General features: G+C 56.4%; 6 protein-coding genes across 6 annotated transcripts; 3 read left to right on the top strand and 3 right to left on the bottom strand.

Annotated features, from left to right (window-relative positions):
* Positions 1 to 893: 893 nt before the first annotated feature.
* HRG_06364 (short chain dehydrogenase domain-containing protein) lies at positions 894 to 2,604 on the bottom strand (the record flags this gene model as incomplete). Its single annotated transcript, XM_044864835.1, has 6 exons — positions 894 to 1,095; positions 1,155 to 1,450; positions 1,800 to 2,207; positions 2,255 to 2,334; positions 2,401 to 2,513; positions 2,567 to 2,604. 6 exons carry the CDS (start codon positions 2,602 to 2,604, stop codon positions 894 to 896), a joined length of 1,137 nt encoding a protein of 378 aa, XP_044719775.1.
* Positions 2,605 to 3,083: 479 nt separating this feature from the next.
* HRG_06365 (ras family domain-containing protein) lies at positions 3,084 to 4,311 on the top strand (the record flags this gene model as incomplete). The annotated part of the gene is made up of 4 exons (XM_044864836.1): positions 3,084 to 3,146; positions 3,200 to 3,264; positions 3,320 to 3,449; positions 3,532 to 4,311. 4 exons carry the CDS (start codon positions 3,084 to 3,086, stop codon positions 4,309 to 4,311), a joined length of 1,038 nt encoding a protein of 345 aa, XP_044719776.1.
* A 798-nt stretch (positions 4,312 to 5,109) lies between these two features.
* On the top strand, positions 5,110 to 7,735 carry HRG_06366 (glycosyl hydrolases family 2 domain-containing protein; the record flags this gene model as incomplete). The annotated part of the gene is made up of 2 exons (XM_044864837.1): positions 5,110 to 5,619; positions 5,678 to 7,735. 2 exons carry the CDS (start codon positions 5,110 to 5,112, stop codon positions 7,733 to 7,735), a joined length of 2,568 nt encoding a protein of 855 aa, XP_044719777.1.
* Positions 7,736 to 12,840: 5,105 nt separating this feature from the next.
* On the top strand, positions 12,841 to 14,236 carry HRG_06367 (subtilase family domain-containing protein; the record flags this gene model as incomplete). Its single annotated transcript, XM_044864838.1, has 2 exons — positions 12,841 to 13,170; positions 13,310 to 14,236. 2 exons carry the CDS (start codon positions 12,841 to 12,843, stop codon positions 14,234 to 14,236), a joined length of 1,257 nt encoding a protein of 418 aa, XP_044719778.1.
* A 1,466-nt stretch (positions 14,237 to 15,702) lies between these two features.
* Positions 15,703 to 17,865, bottom strand: HRG_06368 (ipa protein; the record flags this gene model as incomplete). The annotated part of the gene is made up of 2 exons (XM_044864839.1): positions 15,703 to 17,442; positions 17,629 to 17,865. 2 exons carry the CDS (start codon positions 17,863 to 17,865, stop codon positions 15,703 to 15,705), a joined length of 1,977 nt encoding a protein of 658 aa, XP_044719779.1.
* A 2,784-nt stretch (positions 17,866 to 20,649) lies between these two features.
* Positions 20,650 to 21,328, bottom strand: HRG_06369 (uncharacterized protein; the record flags this gene model as incomplete). Its single annotated transcript, XM_044864840.1, has 3 exons — positions 20,650 to 20,897; positions 20,963 to 20,978; positions 21,050 to 21,328. 3 exons carry the CDS (start codon positions 21,326 to 21,328, stop codon positions 20,650 to 20,652), a joined length of 543 nt encoding a protein of 180 aa, XP_044719780.1.
* Positions 21,329 to 22,930: the final 1,602 nt, after the last annotated feature.

A 22,930-nucleotide genomic window follows, 5' to 3' on the forward strand; every position in this document is an offset into this window, starting at 1 on the left:
GTCCAAGTCACCTGCCGACAAGCGCAATGGTACAGATGATATGCCGAGGCCAAAGACGAGAAGGGTGACCAGGCGTAGCCTGGAGCCGTTGAATGAGAATGTGACAAAGGGGGCAAAGAAGCCGCCCAGGAAGAGGGCTCATCAGCGGAAGTAAACCTTAGGTGCTGCTGAGATGGTGGCGACATGGGTCTTGGTGTGTGTCGGGATGTTGGAATTCGCATTTTTCTGGATAGTGAATCATAGCGGTGTGCAGAAAGATGTCAGAACGTACGAAGTAAATGCTACCCTTTTTGTTTCTCTTAGTCCCAAGATACGTGTTTCCGGGACTGAGATAGAGCTTGGCGATGAGACTGGAGTTCTAGGACTCACAAATCCTCGTTCGTGGCTTGTGAAGGTTAGGCCCCGGGTCCAAGACGAACCCAGTCCTGGAGATGACGAAGAACGCGGTCTATGACAAACACAGGCTCTTTGACCGAACAAAAAAACTACTCTCCTAGAGGCTGGAGAATAACCAGTTAGTCTCATAATCTTGATCCACACCGAGACTCAAGAAAGCCAGTTGCTCCTTAGTCTAAACGCAACCTCCCCTCTTGAGTCACAACTTGCGAATCCCAACGCGATATGAGCTTGTGCATGTAAATGCCAGCATCCATCATCAGCAACTTCTCCAATCTAACTCATTTACAGTCTCTCCTGAGACTTAACCGCCTCCCGCAGCACCCTGCACACCACCCCCAGCTGCCCTCCGTTCCGTAAACGGCGGCGCCGGGAGGACATGATCGCCGCTGATGCCACGCCCCGCTGGAACGCCGCCTGCTGGACCTTGACGCCGAAGCCGATTTCCGGATCAATCGTCGCCCTGGTGTCGCGGTCCCTGACAAATTCCATCGCCCTCAACAGCCATCGGACCCCCGACGGAGCGTGTCGATGATCCGTCCATGGACGTAGATGCTTGCGATGGCCGCATATCCCCCTCCGAGGCCTTTTGCGCCGGTAACGATGTCAGGGTCAATGCCCTCCTGCTCAAACGCAAAGAAGGTTCCCGTCCGGTCCGTGCCGCACACGATGTCGTCCAGGATCAGTAGGATGCCGTACCTGTCGCACAGCGCCCGCACGCCATTAAAGTATCCCCGCGGCGGCGCCACGCACCCGACATCGCGCCGATGACAGTCTGCGCCATGAAGGCAACGACCGTCTCCGGCCCAACTCTGAGAAATTCGTCTTCCAGTTCCCGCAGCAGCCGCGCGGTGAAGTCGTCCTCCGACTCCGCGGCGTGCTTGTGCCGGTAGGCGTACGTGACGTGTGAGACGTGCGGATAGGAGAAGCACTGGTACGACACAATTCGCGCCAGGTCGTACGACACGGACATGGCCGCCATGGTGTTCTCGTGGTAGCTCTGCTTGCGCGAGAAGAAGCGCACGCGCTGCGACTCGTTGCTCTCAAAGTGGTACTGGCGCGACCCTTACTTCTTCCATTGTGACCTCAAGCCATTGCTTGAGATGACCCTTGTCATCGGGACAGTCCCCATCTCCGGACCAGATGGCTGGATCTCTCCAGATAGCGGCAGGGCCAGCTAGATTACCTACTATAGGAGATTTGCGTTGCGGAAAGATTGGGACGACGGGTCAGAGACAGACCGAGGCCTTGCATGTATATACGGCTTTATCGCGCCAGACGGCCAATTTGATGCTCAAGTTCGGCATGGCTGGCTCAAGGCCCTATATCTTGCTCGGCCTTGAGCCACCGTCAAGCCGGATGACGGTTCCATTTAGCATCGAGTTCTCAATGGACTGGCGCACCAACTGAGCAAACTCGTCCGGCCGTCCAGCTCTCTTGGGGAACTCGAAAGTCGCCTCGAGGCTGCTGCGCACTTTTGCAGACATCATGCTCGTCATCCTGCTCTCGAACAAGCTCGGGGCTATCGTGATGCAGCGGATGCCGTAGCGGGCCAGGTCCCTCGCCATGGGGAGGGTCATACTGGCGACGGCCCCCTTGCTGGCCGAGTACGAGAGCTGGCCTTTTTGGCCGTCGAATGCGGCCGAACTTGCGACCATGATGACGACGCCACGCTCTCCGTCGGCATCGGCGTCGACTTTGGCGATTTGTTCGACGGACTGGCGCACGAGGTCGATGGTGCCGCGCAGGTTGACGCCCAGGACCAGGTCAAAGTCATCGAGGCTGAAGGCGGAGCCGTTTCGATCGAGCATCTGAGATGTCAGTGTCGTCACTGAAGAGTCAGATATGGCGGGCGTACCGTCGCCGGTAGGGATATTCCGGCAGCAGAAACAACGCCGCCCAGAGGTCTGGCCGTCTGCTGAGCCCAGTGGGCGGCACCTTGGACAGCCTGAGCAATGCTCGAGGTATCCGACACATTGCAGGAAAAAAACTTTGCCGACGAACCAAGGTCGGCGGCAAGAGACTCTCCGGCATCTGAAGTCATGTCGAGGATGGCGACGTTGGTGCTTCCACTCCTCACCAGGTCCTCGACACATGCCTTGCCCAGGCCCGACGCCCTGTCAAGGCGACGTTAGAAGAGGGATCTTGGAGAACAGCATGGCGCGCTTACCCGCCGGAAACGATGAAGGTCCTGTTTTCCGTCTTCATGGCTCGCTCTGCGTCGGTTATTGGTGCTGGGAGGGAGGATGCGACAGCTGGGATTGGAGGGCATCTCGGACCTCGGCACGTGTTAGAGGTACAATGTACAAAGCTCGGCATAGATGAACATACCTTTTGCGACACTGCTAAATATAGGAGACACACAATGCTGTCTGCTTAATCGGCAGCCATTGGCCAACTTCCCTTTCGGGCCAAGCCAGGTCTGCATGATTAGGTCTTTGAACGCGTGCCGGATTGCCCCATGATCCATGCATCATCCCCTGAGTTGTGCTATCGCATAGCATGCTTAGTCATCCAGGACGTGGGTGTGTATGTCACGAGCATCAGGATCGGAATGATCCGTTACCGAGTGTCAACCATCAGCCATCTGCTCATCATACAAATATCATCCTTGGGCGCCCGCAAGTGGCCGAAAAGACGCATCGCACGCTCGGACCGCAGTCCACGCGTCTCGGCTCGATACCACAATGACGAGACCTCGCCAATCTTCGGCCGCCAGCGAGGACAGCACAGCCATGTCCCACGATCAGGTACGAGCCGCTCGGCATTGATGGAACCCAGGCCACAGCTGACGCGCCCTCAGGAGCTGGGAAGCATGTACGACTATCTCGCCAAGATTATACTGCTAGGTCCCAGCGGCACGGGAAAGTGAGTCCAGCGTCCACGGCGCCGACGAACCCGCAGACGCTGACTTGGAATCCAGGTCTTGCCTGTTGCATCGCTTCCTCAAGAGCGAGTGGAGGGTGCTGTCGTCACAGACCATCGGAGTCGAGTTTGCGAGCAAAATCATAAAGGTCGGCACCGGGGCGCGGCGGAAACGCATCAAACTTCAGGTACGCCGAATCCATAGCCACTGCTACATGCATCACAGACGAAACGGCAGGACAAAGTTGCGGGGCTGATGCGAGAGGACAGCTTTGGGATACGGCTGGCACCGAACGATTCCGATCCGTCTCGAGGTCGTACTACCGCGGCGCGGCGGGTGCTATACTCATCTACGACATCACGTCGCACGCATCATTTCGAGCATTACAACCATTCCTCAACGACGCACGGGCGCTGGCTTCGCCCAACTTGAGCGTCATGCTGGTCGGGAACAAGGTGGATCTAGCCTCGGCCTCGCTCGTCGACACGAGCGTGCCGCCCGCGACTCCGAGCAGCGTGGGCTCGACCTCGACTCTTAAGGCGGGGGCGACGGGCAGTCCCATGTCCTTGTCGACCATGAACACGACGGGCGGGGCATCGGACAGAGACCGTGGCGGCTCCATAATGGGCTCTGGGAACCAGCAAAGAGCGACGGTGGCGCCCGAGGGAAGAGAAATCACACGGGCGGACGCGAGTAGATGGGCGAGCCAGGCAGGCATCCCCGTGGTGACAGAGGCGAGCGCGCTGAGCGGCGAGGGCGTGGACGAGATTTTCGGCCGCCTGGCGCGGATGATCCTTACCAAGATCGAGCTGGGTGACATTGACCCGGACGACCCCATGAGCGGCATCCAGTACGGCGACAGTGGCGGTTGGAACACGAGCGACGGTGGTAGCATCAAAAGCTCGATGACGGGGGTGACGGTCGACGACCCCGTGGGCAGCGTCAGAAGGCGGCGGAGAGCGAAAAACAGGGGGCAGAACTGGGGACTGCGAGAGTGGGAAGACGTCTTTACCTTGACCAGCCGTCGGCGCGGCGGGAACTGCTGCTGATTTTCCCTTGTTTTTGCTCCTTCTTTGCGGGTTGCGAGCAGTGAGCTGCGGTCATGGCGGTATCAAACGGAGCGAGCGTTGAAATTTTTTGATGTGATTCTCATGTTTCTTCATCTCTCAGTGAGCGGTTCGTCACGTCTTTGGCGCTTGAGGCTTCCTTGGGTTCACTGGCAGGTTTGGGATAGATCACGACTGGCTGCTGGATATGGCCGCGGGATCCACGTTGTTGCATGCCTCGATATTAATGAGATGAGACGACCTGATGAGGCAGAACTAATGACAGAGGGCGGGCATTCTTGCGTTCAACTTGACTTGCGTTGCCAGCGTGATCAATTCGTACAATTTCGAGCCACCATGTCCACGTCAGGAGCAGCATCTGGGAGACTTGCGGCTTAGCTGGCGGTTGCAGTGGAGTCGTCCCGCCTGAGCCCCTTCCCCGCAGCGGGCGGGTCACATGGGGGTGCTTGACGATCCAACGTCCGGCATCCAGAGTCGGGATAGCGACGGCGTTTTGACCTTCAACTGCCGACGCCACGCATGGGTGGTATTCTGCTTCCGCTTACGAGCCCGCACGTCCATCAAGTGACCATGATCAGCAGGGGCGGGAGCAGCCGAGACCTGCGAATCAGTCGTCGGCCCGTCGCTGCCCCTCGAGTCTAGCTAATAAACAGCCTCAGCTGCGAGCTCTCGATGAGCAACTACCTGTCTGGTTTATCTTCCCCAGAGGCTCCTCCATCAGCCAAGGTCCTATAGCTGCTCCCCACTTACCACCAGCCCGGGCGACAACCAACAACCACCATGACTCCCTGCAGCATAATCCCCATTGACCAAGAGTGGCACTTCAAGCAAGCAGACAACAACGACAGTCCCTACCGGCCCGTCAGCCAGTTCCCGACACAGATCCACCTCGACCTCCTCCACCACAAGCTCATCCCCGACCCCTTCATCGGCAAGAATGAGCTCGACGTGCAGTGGGTCGGCGAGAAGCCATGGGTCTACCGGACCACCTTCCCCACGCCCGAAATGCATGGCCGCGCCAAGGCAGAGCTCGCCTTTGACGGGCTCGACACGTTTGCATCGGTCGTGCTCAACGGCAAGCCTGTGCTCGAGACGGACAACATGTTTACCCCTCAGAGGGTGGATGTGACCGACGCATTGGAAAGGGACCGGGACAATGAGCTCGTCATCACGTTTGACGTCGCTTACTTTCGTGGCTGGGATGTTGTTGACAAGCATCCTCAGCACAAGTGGGGTTGCTGGAATGGCGACGTCTCGAGGCTTGCTGTGCGAAAGGCGCAGTATCACTGGGTGAGTCTGCCTGGCCCTGGCTTGAATCTCTCGTAACCGTTGCATCTTGCGTGAATAGGGCTGGGACTGGGGCCCGGTCCTCCTTACCTGTGGCCCTTGGAGGCCTGTCCATCTCGTCATCTACAACTCCCGCCTCGTCGATCTCCATGTCGACGTCGACGTCGACGAGTCACTCAAGAGCGCAATGGTCATCACCCACGCCTCCACCGAGGGCCGGGCGTCCAAGGTCCGCTTCGACATTTGTCTCGGGAGCAACAAGGTGGCCTCGGCAACGACGGATGCTACCGACCGCGCAGTCTCTGCCACCTTCAAGGTCCAGAACCCGGAGCTCTGGTATCCCATCCGTTACGGTAAGCAGCCCCTATACACCATCACAGCCACTTTGCTCGACGGAGACCAGGAGCTGGACAGCCTGTCCAAGAACATCGGCCTGCGCAAGATACAGCTCATCCAGCGGCCTGTCCAAAACCAGCCCGGGACCTCCTTTTTCTTCCAGGTCAACAACATCCCCATCTTTTGTGGCGGCAGCAACTGGATCCCTGCCGACAGCTTCATCGCGCGCATCTCCCGGCAGAGGTACTATGACTGGGTCCGGCTCGTCGCCGAGGGCAACCAGTTCATGATTCGCGTCTGGGGCGGCGGCATCTACGAGGAGCAGGCCTTTTACGACGCATGCGACGAAATGGGCATCCTGGTCTGGCACGACTTTATGTTTGGCTGCGGCAACTACCCCGCGCATCCCGAATTCCTCGCATCCGTCGAGCGGGAGGCCAGGGAGAATGTCAAGCGGCTGCGGCATCATCCCTCGATTGTTGTCTGGGCTGGCAACAACGAGGACTACCAGTACGCAGAGTCTGAGCGCCTCAACTACGACCCCAACGATATGAACCCCGAAAACTGGCTCAAGTCGGAATTCCCCGCCAGGTACATCTACGAGAAGATCCTGCCCGATGTGTGCAAGGAGCTCGTTCCCAGTCTCCCGTACCGGCCGGGTTGTCCGTGGGGCGGCCGGAACACGACAGACCCGACAGTCGGAGACATTCATCAGTGGAACGTCTGGCACGGGACTCAGGAGAAGTGGCAGGACTTTGACAAACTCGTCGGCCGTTTCGTCTCCGAGTTTGGCATGGAGGCTTTCCCCTCCATCAAGACCATCGACGAGGCCTTTCTGCCCAAGGGCAAAGACGATCCCGACCGCTACCCGCAATCCTCAACCGTCGATTTCCACAACAAGGCGGCCGGGCACGAGCGCCGCATCGCTCTGTACCTCGCCGAGAACTTTCGCTATGCGCCCGACCCTATCGAGCACTTTGTCTACTGCACGCAGCTCATGCAGGCCGAGTGTCTTGGCTCTGCATACCGTCTCTGGAAACGGGAGTGGCGCGGCCCCGGGCGCGAGTACTGCAGCGGCGCGCTGGTGTGGCAGATCAACGACTGCTGGCCAGTCACCTCGTGGTCCATCTGCGACTATTACCTGCGGCCCAAGCCGGCGTATTACACCGTCAAGCGTGAAATGATGCCCCTCTCCGTCGGCATCAAGCGCCTCGAGACGACGCACGCCAGGGGCAAGCACAGCCGGGTGGACGTGGAGAAGCGCGTCACGGTCGAGGCTTGGGGGTCAAACCTCGGCCTCGACGATGTCACGGTCGACTGCGTCGTCAAGGCCTGGGACGTCGAGACGGGCAAGGAGACGTACTCGCACACCGTCTCGTCCCGGAAGCTCCTCGCGGCCAACCGCTCCACCGAGCTTTTCGCCATGGACGTGCCGGTGCCCACCCGCAACTCTGGCCTCGAGGCGCGCACCGTCGTGGCGGCCTATCTGCACCGGCAGGACGGCGCTCAAGTCGCCCGCTACGTTAACTGGCCCGAGCCGTTCAGGTATTTGCACCTGCAGAAGCCGAAGCAGCTCCAGGCCGAGCTGAGCGACGACGAAAAGACGGTGCGGGTCAGCGCAGAGGTGCCCGTCAAGGGCCTCGCGCTCGAGTGTGACGACGACGGGGTCGTGTTTGACGACAACTTGGTTGACATTGTGCCCGGAGAGACGGTGATCATTGGGGTCAGGGGCGCGTCCAAGAAGACGGTCATGAAGACGCAGCATCTGGGCATAATGGCTTGATGTAAGTAGTTCATGGCGTGATCCACAGCTGCCTTGAGACACGTATGCTGAGTGAAGAGACGGATGACCCGCGCACTCCATGGTTGTCTCCAGCGATGGGTTGACCTTACCGGCGCAACCAAGATGATGAGCCAACTCCTTGTCGGTGCTCAATCTGGATTCTTCTTTGAGCCCGAGTCGTTCATCCGTATCATTGGAATAGCCATCTCCGCGGGCCGGCTTTCATACCTCTAAAGGTCAGTCACTCCGTGGGAGACCATCAGCAGCGGGCTGCCGCTGCACAGCTTCGTCTCCAAACCCCTCATTACAAATACGATTAGCCTGAGTATGGCGCAATCTCTCTGGGAAACATCGTAGTCGTCAAGAAGCAATGTGAAGTCGTATGGGCATTGATAAGCCGATGCACCGCTGCAGTCGCCTCTCTGCAGCTGCTTCCACCCAACCAGGATGCGATAGCACAGCGTCGACGCGGTTGCTTCCAGAAGGCACGTCTGGGGGACATGTGCCACTTTCTGATGGTTTGCAGACAACACGAATGCAGGAGACTCGTCGGGCGGGCCAATCAGAGCGGCTCGAATTGCTGCCAACCTTCCCGAACCGGCACACCCGTTCAATCTATTCATGATCCAGGCACTGGAGTCAAGGGTCAGCCAGGAGAGCGCCAAGCAGACGAGGAAAACAAGGGAAGCCGGGGTGGTGTCCGTGTTCATCTGGAGGGACGGGATAAGCCCAGTTTGCAAAGCGTCGGCTTCCGGCGATGCACGGTTGATGCAATTTTGCCTGTGCCTTGCGAAAGCAAACCGGGACAGGCAGGCCGTGTGACTATTCCGGCCCGCGGCGGTCGACGCATAGCTTCTCTCTCCCAACGGCGGCTCGAAAACAGACACTCGATGCCCAACGTCTCCTGATTGGTTCGTGGTCGGCCTCAACCAGGGTTGACACGGCCACTAGATCTCGGGGCGTGATAGAGTGACTGCATATCTCGACCGCTTGTGTTGTATTGACAAGTCTGGGGAGAGCTCTTCACCAGACCCAAGTATCTTTGGTCGATGCTCAGTTTGGCAGCATCACTTGATTCTCAGCCTGTCTTGCAAGAACATTCCGTGTCATCCGACCCCACAGCAGCAAGCTCTGAACGAGACAAAAGCCCGGCATATTTTATCGTCAGTCTTGTCTCCCAAGCATGACTGAAGAAGCAGCGGGAGACTCAAGGTAGCCCGGGAAAGAGAGGCAGCGGAGGGTCCGGTCTTTCGGTCCATATTGTCCCGCGGACGTAGGTATTCACCCCTGTCGTATGCGCTTTGTGCTGTACTTCCTACATACCACACACGCATCGCAAGACTGCCCAGAGGCTGCGCTACGTCACCAGGCACGGAGCGAGATAAGCGAGGGGGCGTGAGTTGCAGGCTGTTATCGCGGAGCATAATTTCACCTCGTCAGCAGTGGCCTAGGCAGTCTGCGGGGCGCCTGGCATGTGGTCGACAAGGTGAGAGGCATTTCGATCGGAGATGCGAGGCTGTGCACATGAGAAAGGACGATGCGAGATAAGAACGGGGGTGCTGGTATAAAACGCGGCGAGAACAACCTTTTCGACTCGAGAGCTCCGGTCGTCTGCATCGCTAAAAGCAGCAGGTTGATGACGGAAGCTGGGCCGCAGGTCGGGGAGCGGGGCGCTTGGGTGCGATGGCATACTGCACCTTCAGTCACGGTGTGAACGGCAATTTGACAGTGATCGGATGAACCGAAGGGCGTCAGGCACCCGGATCTCCCTCAGGCCTAGACTGAAGGATGGCCTCGTACGAAAAAGGTCACGAGGCACGGGAGCTCGTCAAGCCTGGGCCCTCTGGGTTTGCACGAGCCGAGCGAGCTGGGCCAGCAGAAACAAGTTTCGGACCATTGGAAGTCTGAAAGGGCCGCGGCCTACCTTCTCAAACGGGCAAGTCGGTAGCAAGGGATCCGAGATGATGGTGATGTTGATAGACTCGTAAAGTGACTGGCTTAGTTTCTCGGCGCCTCCGACATGGCCGAGGGCCTGCAGCGATAGGGCTATCCCTGCGAGGACGCTTCGGTATTTCGGTGCGTCTCGTCGCAGCGTGGAGCCACGGCTCTAACGACAAGGCCGGTCAGGGTTATGGGGTGAATATCTGTCATGCGCAATGTAGTTGAGCAAGAGCCGACAGCACGCAGTTTCCGTCCCTTGTTTCCTCACTTTGCATGCCTCTGTTTCGGCAAACACTAGTGCTGCGGTTGGGATGTCGCCCGGCGAGTCCCGGACGCGTCTGAAGTCTCCATCGATTGCGAGCAATGCAACGTTGGGAAGAGCAGGCAGGGTGGTTCTTAGGGCGATGCCTGGTAACGGACCTTCGCATTTGGGTAGGTCGCTATTCGACTGCCATGGCGCCGTAGATGGAAAGGTAGCCGAGACAAGGGGCAGACTGAGCGGGAGCCGCGATGCGGAGCAAGACGCAGAACAATCAATTTGGAGAAGACGGTTGGGACTCCAGATGAGGGGAAACTGGCGATGGTGGGAGGGCTAATGTTGGAGTCCAGCGTCTAAGGGCACGTGTTGGCGGTGGTGAAGACGCGCCCATTTTGCTCCCGATGCTGGAAACAATGGCAAGGTAGCAGCGTGGGTCATTAGCCGGCTGCCTATCGTGGCTTGTGTCCTTGGTCGGCGCCGGGGACGAGCGGTAAGAGTCGGTGACGATGGCGACGGCGGGGTGGTGGCAGGGGGTGTATTCATTGTCGAGCCCGGCGCGCACGTCATGTGGTCGCGGCATCTTGTCGCCATGTGCATTGTGCATTCGCAGGGCGTCTGCAGCGCAACACCGAGTCGGTTGCATCGAGGGTCGAGTTGCCTGCCGACGGTTTGCAGCAGGAGACGGATGGATGGGGAAACTGGATGGATGCCCTCTCCATGGTGCGGGGCTGGTATGGAGAAGAAGAGGTTCGTTGGAGAGGGAGAGGGGACAAGTGGAGAGGGGCAAAGAAAAGCTCCGATACAAAGTACAGTACATGCTCATCTCGCCCTCGCTTAGGTATCTGGATACTGTACATGCACTGTAAATACAGGCTGTGGCAGGTGCTTAGCACGCTTAGGTAGCGCGACCCGTGTCTCCTTCGGGGGGGCGACTTGGCTGATATCATCCCTGGACAATACAACCAAGCACCTAATAAAATAAAATAAACCTCCAAAAAAAGAACGAGAAACAACCATCTCCGCCTTGCCTTCGACTCATCACGCCATGCAAACCTCGATCTCGCGATTTGCCAGCCTTCCTAAACGAGCGTCTCATCGAGAAACGGTGCGCCCGCTCCCTGGAAATCTCGCCTCCGACGTCGAGAAAACGCCATCGCCGCGGGATGGCTCATCCGCAGCCGAAGCCCCCCTTTCTCCTCTTGTGCTTCTGCTTCTGCCATCACGTCTCGCTGCCTGAGGTGAAGACTCCCTTATTGGAAGGTAAATGTGCATATGTATGCAACTTACATGCATTCACATGTACGAAGCCCTTTGCTGCGTACTTGGCACGGCTGACACGGCAAGGATCCGTGGTTCTCACCAGCCCGACGACGGCCACTTGATCAGCCACAGGCCACTGTCACGAATGGCCTCGGCCCTGACAGCTGTCCCATGCATCCTGTGGCTATTTACCCGATGCTTCGTTCATCTCCCGGCCACTTGTCTAGCAACATCGACCGGTCATTCATCGCTGCAGCCCGTCCGTCCAAAGCACGACCACAGGGGTCTCGTGGTTCCCGAGGGCTCGCAATGCCGATTGTCGGACGGACGCTCAGTCTCCTTGGCCCCCTTGATCCCCCGGGTCTTTGGGACGGCTTCGACCCGAGGTGACTTCTGTAAAGGCCTGTGGCGCCGGTTCGTGAGCCTTGCATCCCGGCCGGAGCTGGTTTGTCTTTTTCGTCCTCCGGCTTCCGCCAGGTTCCGCCCGTCAAGCCCGCCCTAATCATACTGAGACCGCCGCCAAACGGCGACGAGTCGGCTCGGCGCCTATGGCTTGGGCTCTGCCCGTTGACTGAGCGTGCGCCATCGCAGACAGGCACAAAACCTTGGCGCCCTTCCCGTCGTTGCGGCATTGGCATGCAAGCAGCAGCCACAGGCGTGCCTGGGCGGCTGGAGGCCGAGTCTGTGATGGCGTTGTGCACAAGCGCTCTTGCGATCGGATAGTGGTGGGCTGGCATTGGCTGACTTTGCTCGTCATGGCCCCCTTCCAGGGAGCTCACATCCCCACTTCCTTTTCGGCCAGCCCTCCGGCTTTGATACGAGACGGTCCACACGTGGGTTCCTGGAGATTGACTTGTTTAGTTTACCGCCGATCCGGGCCGGGCACTCCCTTGCTTGGACCTCGCTTCTCCAATGCGTCTTCAGACTCTGGTCCCCCCCCTGGACGTGGCGTCCACCTTTTCATCCCGCCATGGGACTGTGGCTTCATTCGCTCCCGACAGCCTGCCAAGCCAGTCTGGTCACCTACGTTGTCGGTCGAAGCGCGGACAACGTGACAAGTCGAGCTGCATTGCCTATGCACCTAGTCGACGTCCTCCAGAACAGTACGAGCCGCGATGCCCGCTCCCACAACCTGCATGTATGTCTCCAAGCCTGGCTGCGGGGGCCGCTATCCAAGGCCCATCTGCCAGTAGCCTCATCAACCGACCCGACTTACACGCTTACCCCTGGTTGCCATTTGGATGCGTTTGCTCTCCTTCCATTTCTGCACCGACATATCATCGCCCTGTCATTATGCCCACTCTGCGGTAGCTCGCGTGCCGCTGGATAAGGAAGCTGCTTTATTCCATGCACTCCCTCCACCCGCCCCTCCCTTTCGATTCCCCTCTCATCGAGAGCGAACCTCCGTTGACAACCATCATCCTGGTAAACCCATACTCCGGCTTCTACGGCTGAGAAAAGAGGCCATGTCTAGGATGTTACTCTCCCGGATCGTCAAACACGTCAAGTATAAAGCATCGCCAGTGCCCGGGCACAAAATTCTCTTTCAACTCGGCTCCAGCACTCTCCCCTTGCTTTCTTAGCCTTTTTATCTCCTGTCTGATCTTCTTCTTGTCACTTCTGCTTGAGTTTCTTCGCTTTCACAATGGTCAACCTCAAGCACTTGGCCGTGGTGGCGGCGGCCCTCTTCTCCTCTGTCCTTGCGGTCCCCATGGTGGCGGCGAAAGGCCAATCGGTAGCTACTAGCCAGCAGAGCACCCCTATCAAGGGAAAGTACATCATTGCCCTGAAGCCTGGCCTGAAGACTCGCGACCTCGACACCCATCTGGATTGGGTTGACGGCGTCCACAAGCGCGGTCTGAGCGCCCAGCAGTTTCAGGGCGTCGAGAAGACATACTCGGGCAGTTCTAACTTCCGTGGTTATGCCGGCCACTTTGACGACGCAACAATCGCCGCGATTCGAGAGAATCCCGATGTGAGTAGCTTGATTCCCGCTTGCCCCCTCTCTCGGGGCGGGAAACTCCCCGGATTCCTGACCAACAAAAGCATGGCTGACATGAAGATAGGTCGCCGTGGTGGAACAAGACAGGGAGTGGGAGCTAGCTTTTATTCAGGAGAACCATATTGAGCCTCGGACTGCCCGAGGCGAGAAGACAGTGACTCTGGAAAAAAGGCATCTGTCTACCCAGCGCAACTCTACCTGGGGTCTGGGAGCCATTTCGCACCGCAAGCTAGGATCTGCCAATTACGTCTACAACGCCAACGCTGGCGAGGGCACCTATGCCTACGTTGTGGACAGTGGCGTCCTCATCTCACACCAGGAGTTTGAGGGCCGCGCCGAGGTCGCCTACACGGCTTTTGAGAACGAGACGGCGGATACCTTTGGCCACGGCACGCACGTCGCCGGCACCATCGGCGGGAAAACGTACGGTGTGGCCAAGAAGACCAAGATCCTCTCTGTCAAGGTCTTCCAGGGCCGCCGCTCGGCCACGTCCATAATCCTGGGCGGCTTCAATTGGGCCTGCAACCACATTGTCGACAAGAGACGAACCGAGACAGCTGTCATCAACATGTCCCTAGGAGGCAGTTATTCTGCCCTCTTCAACCTAGCGGTTGAGACGGCCTCCGAGTCTGGTGTCATATCCGTCATCGCGGCCGGAAACGAGGGCGAGGATGCCAGCGACGTATCTCCAGCTTCGGCCCCCAGCGCCATCACGGTCGGTGCCATCGGCGTAAACTGGACGATGGCCGATTACTCCAACTACGGTCCAGTCGTGGACATCTTCGGCCCCGGTTCCAAAATCACCTCTGCCTGGATCCGCAACAACACCGACACCAACACCATCTCGGGCACTTCCATGGCGACGCCGCACGTCGTCGGCCTTGCCTTGACCGCCATATCCGTTGACCACGTCACGGGCGTGGCCGACGTCACCAAGCACCTCAAGGAGACGGCGACCAAGGACCAAATCACTGGCGACCTCAAGGACTCGCCTAATCTAGTGGGCAACAACAACAATGCTCACGGTTCTGACGAGTGAGGCTTCGAGTCTTTTCGCCTTTTTATTCTCCTTTTCCCCGCCTGAGCGCTGGGTTTTTTTGGTTTTTGGTTTTTGGTAAATTTTTTGGCCCTGGCCTAGCGTGCCATTGGATACGATATGCGAAGGTTTACAGGATGTGAAAGAGATGGCGTACCTAGTTCAGAGTGGAGAGAGGAAAGGCTTGCGGGCATGGACTTTGAGATTGGATATTATCTGATGGACACGCGTTGTCTGGAGCATGAAGCACAGGGAGTTTGGTTGTGAATGGCCTGCTATTATTTTCATCCTTCTTCTCGGTACATACTTTGTTCACACAATTCACATGATTACGTCTCCCAGCTTTTTTCGTCTTGAAAGCACCGGCAATGGGTGCTTTGCTGTTTCCATGGGCCTCTTGAAATATCGACTCCAAACTTGATTTCACGACTTAACAATACATGGCTTAGACTCGGAAACAGGCTCCCCAGGGGGGCGCGTTCCTTTTGGCCTTTTTGACGCAACACATGAGCAGACTGGCGCCCATGTCGTGTTAGGTGGACCCTTGCTCCGACCCATCTTTCCCACCGATCCGAACCCCCCGGGGGGGAGGGGGCGGGGGGGGGCGAACCAGGATCGGCATGCAGAGGCTGCCCAGTGTTGGCCATTGGACAAGGCGCAAACCCCTTCTTTTGGGGAGCAACGCCGCTGGTCAAGGTTTGATTCCAATGACACCGTCTCATTGGGGAAAGCGTTCTTTTCCCCCGCTTCCTTTCTTGAACCGGCAAAGGGGGAGAAATCATGACGGCACCCCTCTTCCACGACATGTCAAGGCACGATGATGAGGACAAAAATCAATTGTACTTGATACATGCTGTGTACATGGATTGCGCTTTGCGTCCCCAGCGCGTGTAGGATCCTTGGCGCGGATGAAAGCTCCCTTCTGTCCACCACATCTGCCAGACTATTCACGGGAAAAGCCAAAGTGAAGAAAGACGGAAACTCGACGTGAGGGACGAAGTACTCGCTGGCAACATTCTGTGCAGCTCTGGTGGCAGAAGCTGTCGGCACAGGTTTTGCTTTCAGAGAGGAAAGAGGGAAAACTGGCAGAAGCTGGCAGCGCCTGTTGTGTTTTCATAGAGAGAAAGAAAGGCGTGAAATTTTGCAGGAGCTGCCAGCACATGTCCTGTTTTCAAAGAGACAAGAGATCGCAGATTGGCAGAAGCTGCCAGCACATGTTCTGCCTTCAGAGGCAGATGAGACGGGGAAATCGGCAGTAGCTGCTAGCACATGTTTTGCTGCAACAAGAACAGAGGGAGGAAAAGAACAAGAGAAGGAAAAGTAGAAGAACAAACCGGGCTTGTCAGCCATGTCGCACCGCCTGAGCTGGCGTGCTCGCATATGCAACAAACTCGTACAGCATGAGCCTTGACGTCGTGTATCCAGACTAGGTGGTTAGCCAAAGGATCGCGTGTAGCAACGCCTGCAACTCAGGCCGTCTTGAACGTATCTTTGTTCCAATCATAGACCCTCTTCAATCGCCGAGTAAGGACGTGGAGCATGGGTCGTTCGAGATGGGAATCGTGCGGTCGGTGAAAAGAAAACGGCCTCTGCACGGCCAGGATCTTGGGAGGCGTGAAGACGTAGATTGAACCGCAGTTGGGCTCGATAGAGAATCCCACGTCTACCATGGCCGCTTCGAATGCCACCCAGCTCACCGAGCCTCGAGCCTGCGACTTTTTAAACAGTGTGAGAAAAACTGCAGCGGTCGATAGGCTTACGGTAAGGGTCTGTGGCGCCGCGGCGGCTGGCTGCGGAACGGGGGGCTCCGCAGGCGGCGCAGTTCCCAAGGCGGATGAATGCGCTGGGCGCGTTTTCGTCTTCTGTCTCCGTCTCTGGGGCTCGATTTGCCTCTTGGGTGACTGCTGAGCGGATGCTGGAAACGGTACCCATTCGGCTTCGTTCTCCTGCTTAGCTTCAGACTCTGCCTGCAGGTGCTGTTTTCGGATATTAGAAAGGCATTCATCGACCAGATTCTGGTAGAGAAGGCTCATCTTGGCGCCAGCCTTCTCGGCGACTATTTCGTCGAGCTTTACCAAAGCCTGTACAGACGCTGTGGTCTCGCGAAGTTTGTTCAAGAGGAGCAGCGTCTCTCGCGGTTTGATCTGCTTTCCGATTTGGTCCAGCTCAACTTCTAGCTTTCGTGACTTTGAGACGAATGCTCGTCTCTTCCTGCGAGAGAAGGAGGGCATTGAGATCGTCGATGATAAATCCTGGATGAGCTGGATGATGGCGAAAAGGCCCCAGAGCGCCTCAGATTCCCTCATGCTTAATCTCTCTCGCTCCGAGCGGTGAGCTTGATGAAGGGCAACCAGCTCGTCTTTCCACTGGGCGGCCTTGGATGCATTGGTCTCAGGCTGGCAGAGACGCAGTATGCAGCGGAGCTGTGAGTCAAACGGGGCCAAGTCTTCGGGTTTGCCTCTCATGCTGATACGTGGGTTGCCCGCTTCATCATAAGCCTTGGACGCTGTCTCGAAGCAGTGCACTCCGATGGTCGTCTGGATGTACTGCCGGACGAGAGCCTGCGCACGGCTGTATTCGACATGACAGGCGTTGGATATTTCTTGTAGAAGGGTTCCCCGGAAGGCCTCATCCGCAGTGCAACTTTCGAGCAGCTCGAGTAGATGTGTGATGTAGTTCCAAATGGCAGCGCTTCGATTGGCAATGTGGACTGCCCGATAAAAAGCAGCACAGATGTCGGCATCGGTCTTGGCGGACTCCGGATGGCTTTGCCCGTCAGCGACAGCCTTCGGCTGGCAACGGAGGCAGGCGTTGACATAATAGGCGAGCACAAGAGGCTCCGTGCAGAATAAGTCCAAGTTCTCGCCAAGCGAGTCTCTTTGGTCGCGAGCAAAGGCCACCAGGCTTGACAGAGACATCTTGGCAGGAGGAGCTTGGATTGTCGGTTCAGATGGAATAGCACTCGCCGCCTTGTCGGGGCTTTGGGAGAGCTGCTGTCCATATGTGGGTCGTGAAGACTCATGCAGAAGATTGTTGAAAATGGCTTTGAGCGTCTGCAACAGGCTAAGCTGCTTCAGCAGAATCAAGTTGCCAATCGACCAAGGGGCAAAGTTGACGGTTGGGCCGAGGGCGGTCAAGGTCTCGGCTTCTTCAGTGCCAGGCGGAACGATAACGACCTCTCCGTATCTATCGCCATCCAGGAAACGGTTCTAGCAGTCCTTGGATGTTGGGTGGACGGGAGGAGTCCCATGCTTTCGCAAGAGTTGGAGTGCGACGTGATAGTCTCCGAGCTGGCCATTGAGGCCATGGCAATGTTGGTAGAAGAGAGAGGTTGTGGCCCGGTGTTTGAAATTTTCAAGAAGGTAGTCTGATCCGGCCTTTGTGAAGGCACGCACATCGCTCTCAGGCAGCAATTTCCCGAAGCCGGTTGTCTGAGTGCCGCCCGCGAGCTCCCCACTGCCTTGCTGCTCGACTTGTTGCTCGACTTGGAGGAGGCATTTGGCTCGTTGCCGGGAATCAAGGGAACGCCAGAAGGTCTCGACTGCGGCGCCGTGCGCCTTGTACGTGTTGGCGAAGTTGGTGTGCTGCACCTTGAGCAGTTCAACGATGAAGGTTCCTGACATGAGGTCCATGTTGACGATTTGCAGGCTGTTGGCCGTCAGGGCCGGAAGCGGGGGAGTTGACGCGTTGACGCTGAGGCTGTGGACGGCCCAGCAAAGTGACCAGTTCAGGCTAGTAGAGCTCGTCGAAATGTCTTGTGGTGGAAGTTCGAAGAGAGGTGATTTATGTGTGAGAGTGAGAGAAGAGAGAAAGGTGGGCTGTGTGTGGAGAGTAGAAATGGCCCCCCGCCCCACCTCTCACCCCGCGTTTTTGTTGTTGTTTTGCACCACCCCACCGCTCTCTTATCTTATCGCTGCCAATTTCTCAATCTGGTTGTCTGCAGACAAATTTTTCCATGCCTTCAGTCTCTGTCTGTCTCTCATCACGCATTTCTCATTCCGCCGGCCTGCCGCCGCTTCACTGCCAACTTTTACTCTGGGTTGGCAGCTGAGAGCATCGAGGCACCAACGTAGCATGCAGCAATTGTCCTCCAGCCACTCGCTTCCCACTCCCACGAGTCTTTGTTGGCCTTCCCCGCGTTTGTGCGTCTTGCACCGCGCGCTGGAAGGGGGCTGGCTGGACAGGCGCCTTCTCCTCTGCGGGAATGCGTCTTCATGATTGCTGCGAGATAAACCCGGGCCGTCATAGTCCACGCCTATCTTACTCTCCCTCCATGGGCGTGGCTCCCTGAGCACCAACATCCGAGCACTCTGGCTCAAGCAACGTGACTCGTTGCCGGACGACTTCCTTGCAGCTTCATGCTTCTCGCTAACAGTATGTGCATGCCTTCAATCTAGTCCCATATACTGGCATCGATACGTCACCATGCAGCCAGTCCATCAATCTTTACTTACTCGAACTGGCGACCTATGCTCCAGCCGCCGTAATGGCAGAATAAATCCATTTGATGGGGGAAGCTACTCATGTCGGCAGGGCAAGTCCAAATGATGGATGGCATCGCCATGGGACCCAGTAACGTTGTCGGTCCCGATTTCAAACAATTGGAACTTATAGGCAACGCGTTGCCATACTTTGGCCACACCGAGGGCTTAGCTCTAGTTCCGTGTACCGCGCCAAGTAATATGTAGTCTCTATCCGTATGGAATATAAATGCAGAGGCATCCCCCCGTGCCATTCCAGAGCACCAAAGTATGCACTCTGCGCTTATGCAGGGCAGCAACGCCAGCACTACATAGCAGAGCACAGGCCTTCTGGCGGCTTCCCATGCATTGTAGGAGCTACGATGCTGGTGCCAGAGACTGCAGGTGCTGTCGAGTCCAGATTCGCATGCAAGCTTGAAAGAAACCCTCCGCATTGACCATGTATGAGACGGAAACTTGTTCCAGGTCGGGGCTTCTAGAGGCAAAGGCCGCACCAATGCTGGGATGTACGGTGCGGGCGACGTCCACTTGCAGGTGTCTGGGTAACTGGGGATTGTCCAGCTGCAGTAATATGGTCGTTGAAATCTTCAAACACTGATAATCTCTTGAGAGTTCTGGAAAGGCGTTTTAGGACCAAAAGTGGGAATATGCAACAACGGCCCTATCCAACTCCGGTGCCTTGAAATAGGCAGCAGCTGAGGCCAGTCCCAACGGCACATGTGGCCACCCGGTACGACGATGAACAACCCTAGGGACTAGTGCCAATGCAAGACGTCCTGTCCGAGACCAGGAGCACAGCTGTGAGGTATGGTCAGAGGCCAACAAGCTAAAAGATGTAGCTCGAAATGTATCCACGACCTGTCATACACTACGGACGTTGTCGAAGATCATGAAGCCGGCGTAACAACCAGTCATCCGGTTGCCAAAGAGGAAGATATGCACGATGCAATCACGGGTTAAGGCGTGGAATCAGAACATTGGTAGATCAACTCGAACCGGATAAAGCTCCTATCATGATGCTCCCGTTGCAGCTCCATGTGCCAAAGGCCTGATATTTTGTATCAACGTCGCCGACCGTACTTTCGACATAGTACCATAAAAGATGCTGAGGTTGACCAACCACTTTGAATTCCTCTGAAGTTCTGTTATTCAGCGCCTGGCCATCGCCAATCACTAATACAGGTCCCGGAAAATGGCTCACGAATAATGTATTTGTAGCAACTAAGACAGCAGGAGATGAGAAGGAACAGCTATTTGGCACTTTTGTCCAAGGACCGCGACGCAATGATGATTCTCGGGCGTCGCGGATATGACTGGCTCTCGCTTGCTTGAATGAAATGAACTCCCGGTGTCAGGGACGCATGAGCACAACCCGGCGGATCCCGACGCCGCGAGTGGACGATCTTGATCTTCCGAAACGTAGAATCATAAAGGCGGGCAGCATGGGCCTTGAATTGCACAAATGTCCTCCAGTAAGACCCCTTCGAATCGACATTCGGGCCGAGGATACCGTATCGGGCCACCATGCACCTGCTTCAGGTGCTTCTCTAGGTGATCCCATAGCAGTACAAGGCGAGCGTATCGCTTCCTGCAGAAGACACATGAGTCTGTCTTGCCAAGCGTCACCGGTTGCTGTTTTGTTCGAGCGACATCAGTAGCGACGGATACAAGAGGGCATTGGTTTCTGGCAATGGACTGGTCGTGAGGTAGACCAGGGTCTGGTGGTTTCGCGATCAACGTGCACATCCCCTTTGGCGGCTGCCCGATGGGGGGGTTGGAATTTGAGGAAGCGCTAGCTTGTGGGTGAAGCCGGTCAGGCTTTCTGGTAAGGCAGGGACGAGTTGCTGCACAACATCCATTATGGGTGGCTGAGGTGGTGACGGTGCTGCAGGGAGAGCGGAGCGTGTCGCACTGGAGCTGCCGGTCGCTGGCCGCTTAGGTTTCAGTTGGTTGCGCTGGACTGACTCGCACACAGAGGCGTAGGCAACCCAATGCCTCGACCATTCTTTGCACAATCTCTTTCTGGGGAAGGTCGTCGTCCATGTCGATGAGGATGTCTGCCACTTGGGTGCGCTCTGGCACGACATGACACACGTCTCGCTTCACCTCGGGTTCCCGGAGCCCCTGCAGCTGCTTCTGGAGCTCTTCCTTGCCCTCGGAGTCGAAATGGTATTTGTATATCACTTTGAAGACCTTTCTCCGGTGCTTCTACCTTGCTGTTCGCAGCTCTTCCCGCTTACGGGCGTACCGTCCCTGGTCTTCCTCTATGAAAGTAAAGAATGTTAGCACGATCTCCTTGTCCTGCCCCTTGTGCCAGACGCCAGTGAAGGAGGACCTGCATGGCGGGGCGGTCACGGCCACCATCACGCTCGGGATCGCGGAGGATCCAGACATCAATATCCCCCCAACAGAGGACCTTCAGCTTCGGATCGTCCCACCGCTCGTCAAAACTGCGATACACCCAACACTCCTTAGGACGATGTCGCGCACAGTCGTCCGTTGCGTTTTCCACGTCGGTGTACGGGTCCTCATCCTCGGCCGTCTTCTTCAGGAGCTCGTCCTGGTTTCGAGGTTTGGCGTAGGCCAGCTCATGCTTTCGACAACCGGTGTGCATGGTGGTGCGGTGGACATTAGCGTCGTCGAGCGGTCGAGCCCGACATGGAAGCGGGACGCGTCTTGGACTGAGAGGAAATCGGTATGACGAATGAAGAATTTAGGGCCCATGATGAGCTCGATTTTGGTCTCCCGCTTCAACTTCCATCCCGGTGTGAACAAAATCTGGGCGTATTGGCGGAGATGGTCCCTGAGGTTGTTGGCCTCTGGTTTGGCGGTGTACTTCTTGTACAGCCCTCCGAGTCTCTTTGTATATGCTCGGACCGAGCTCTCTGAGTTGATTATGCATCTTTTCCGGCGGAGACCAGGTCTCGAATGAGATATTGAATGATGACTCGCCGAGGCCTTTATTGTCAAAGGTCAGAGTCTTTACCAAAGCCTTCCAGTCCTTCCCCATCATTCGGCAGAAGGTTTGCCATCGCAGTTGAAGGCGATAAAGGCTGCCAGTGTGGTTTTCGGAGTGTTTGGGAGGTAAGGGTCGTCGGGCATTTCCGCACGCCCAGTTGTCTTCGAGTTCTTGAGGACGCCCTATTTCTGGCTCTGGAGTTTCTTCTGCTTGGAGCTGGGGTGGTAATATTAGTTAACGCGCGATTCTAGCTTGGCCGATCTCCATTGCGCAGACGTACAGAGTACAGACGACTGGAAGAGCACGTGATAGCTCATGTATAAGGGATTTTCCGATGATCTGCCGGATCTGGTGATCTGCCGGATTGCGGCGACTTCGCACGCTCAACATCAATCGACAATAGCTCAACAACAACGGTGCCAATTGACGTATCCTTTGATTTCCTGAATCATCAGAAGCAGTGAAAGTCTGGCATATATTTAGAACTTTATCTAGGGGCAATGCGCTGCGGTGCTGACATCAAACCAAGCAACGGCCAAAATAGGATGCCGACAGATTGTGTAAGTCATTTCAGCCAATACAGCAAAAACAGAACATTATTGGCTTTCATCGTAGGCTTTAATCATGTGGGATTCTCCCATTCTATCCATAGTGCAGAACTTGGCTCAGGATACTGCAAAAATGGGGTTGGAAGGGCGAGCTGGATAACTTCATTCTACGCACCCGTAATGAGCCAGATTGAACGTGATTCGACGGTACAAGCATCTTCTGAAAAGAACCTATCTATGCATCTGAATGTAAGGTTTATTTTTAGCTTGAAATTCAGTGCGCGAGGCTCCGCTTTCACACCTGACAAGGAAAGACGTGCACGAAAATTGAGAAATTCGACACCCTACCCTAAAACACGTATAACATGGATGAAATGGGCTTTCTATTCCTTATGAGCATTTGAACGAACAGGGTATTCCTCTTATTATAAGAAAACAAGGCAAAATTGCTCGGCGTATTAAAAAATGGCAACCCATCCTCCCTTACGTTCAAGATGTGCGTCAGTCAAGAGATGGCATCGCTGCCCCATTTCTCATCCACCAAGACAAGCCAGCACAAACTCTGGACTTTTGGTTCGTGAAACGTGAATCAAGTCGTCAATAAATATTTTTAACACGTCAAAAACGAGGTGGACGAATCACAATATTGGAAATGAGCAGCTCACCGGTACGTTCGACCGGTTTACCAGGGTGAAAGCTCGAAACGGTT

The sequence above is a fragment of the Hirsutella rhossiliensis genome, assembly GCF_020360975.1.
Source record: "Hirsutella rhossiliensis strain HR02 chromosome Unknown scaffold00006, whole genome shotgun sequence".
In the NCBI taxonomy this organism is placed as follows: Eukaryota; Fungi; Ascomycota; class Sordariomycetes; order Hypocreales; family Ophiocordycipitaceae; genus Hirsutella; species Hirsutella rhossiliensis.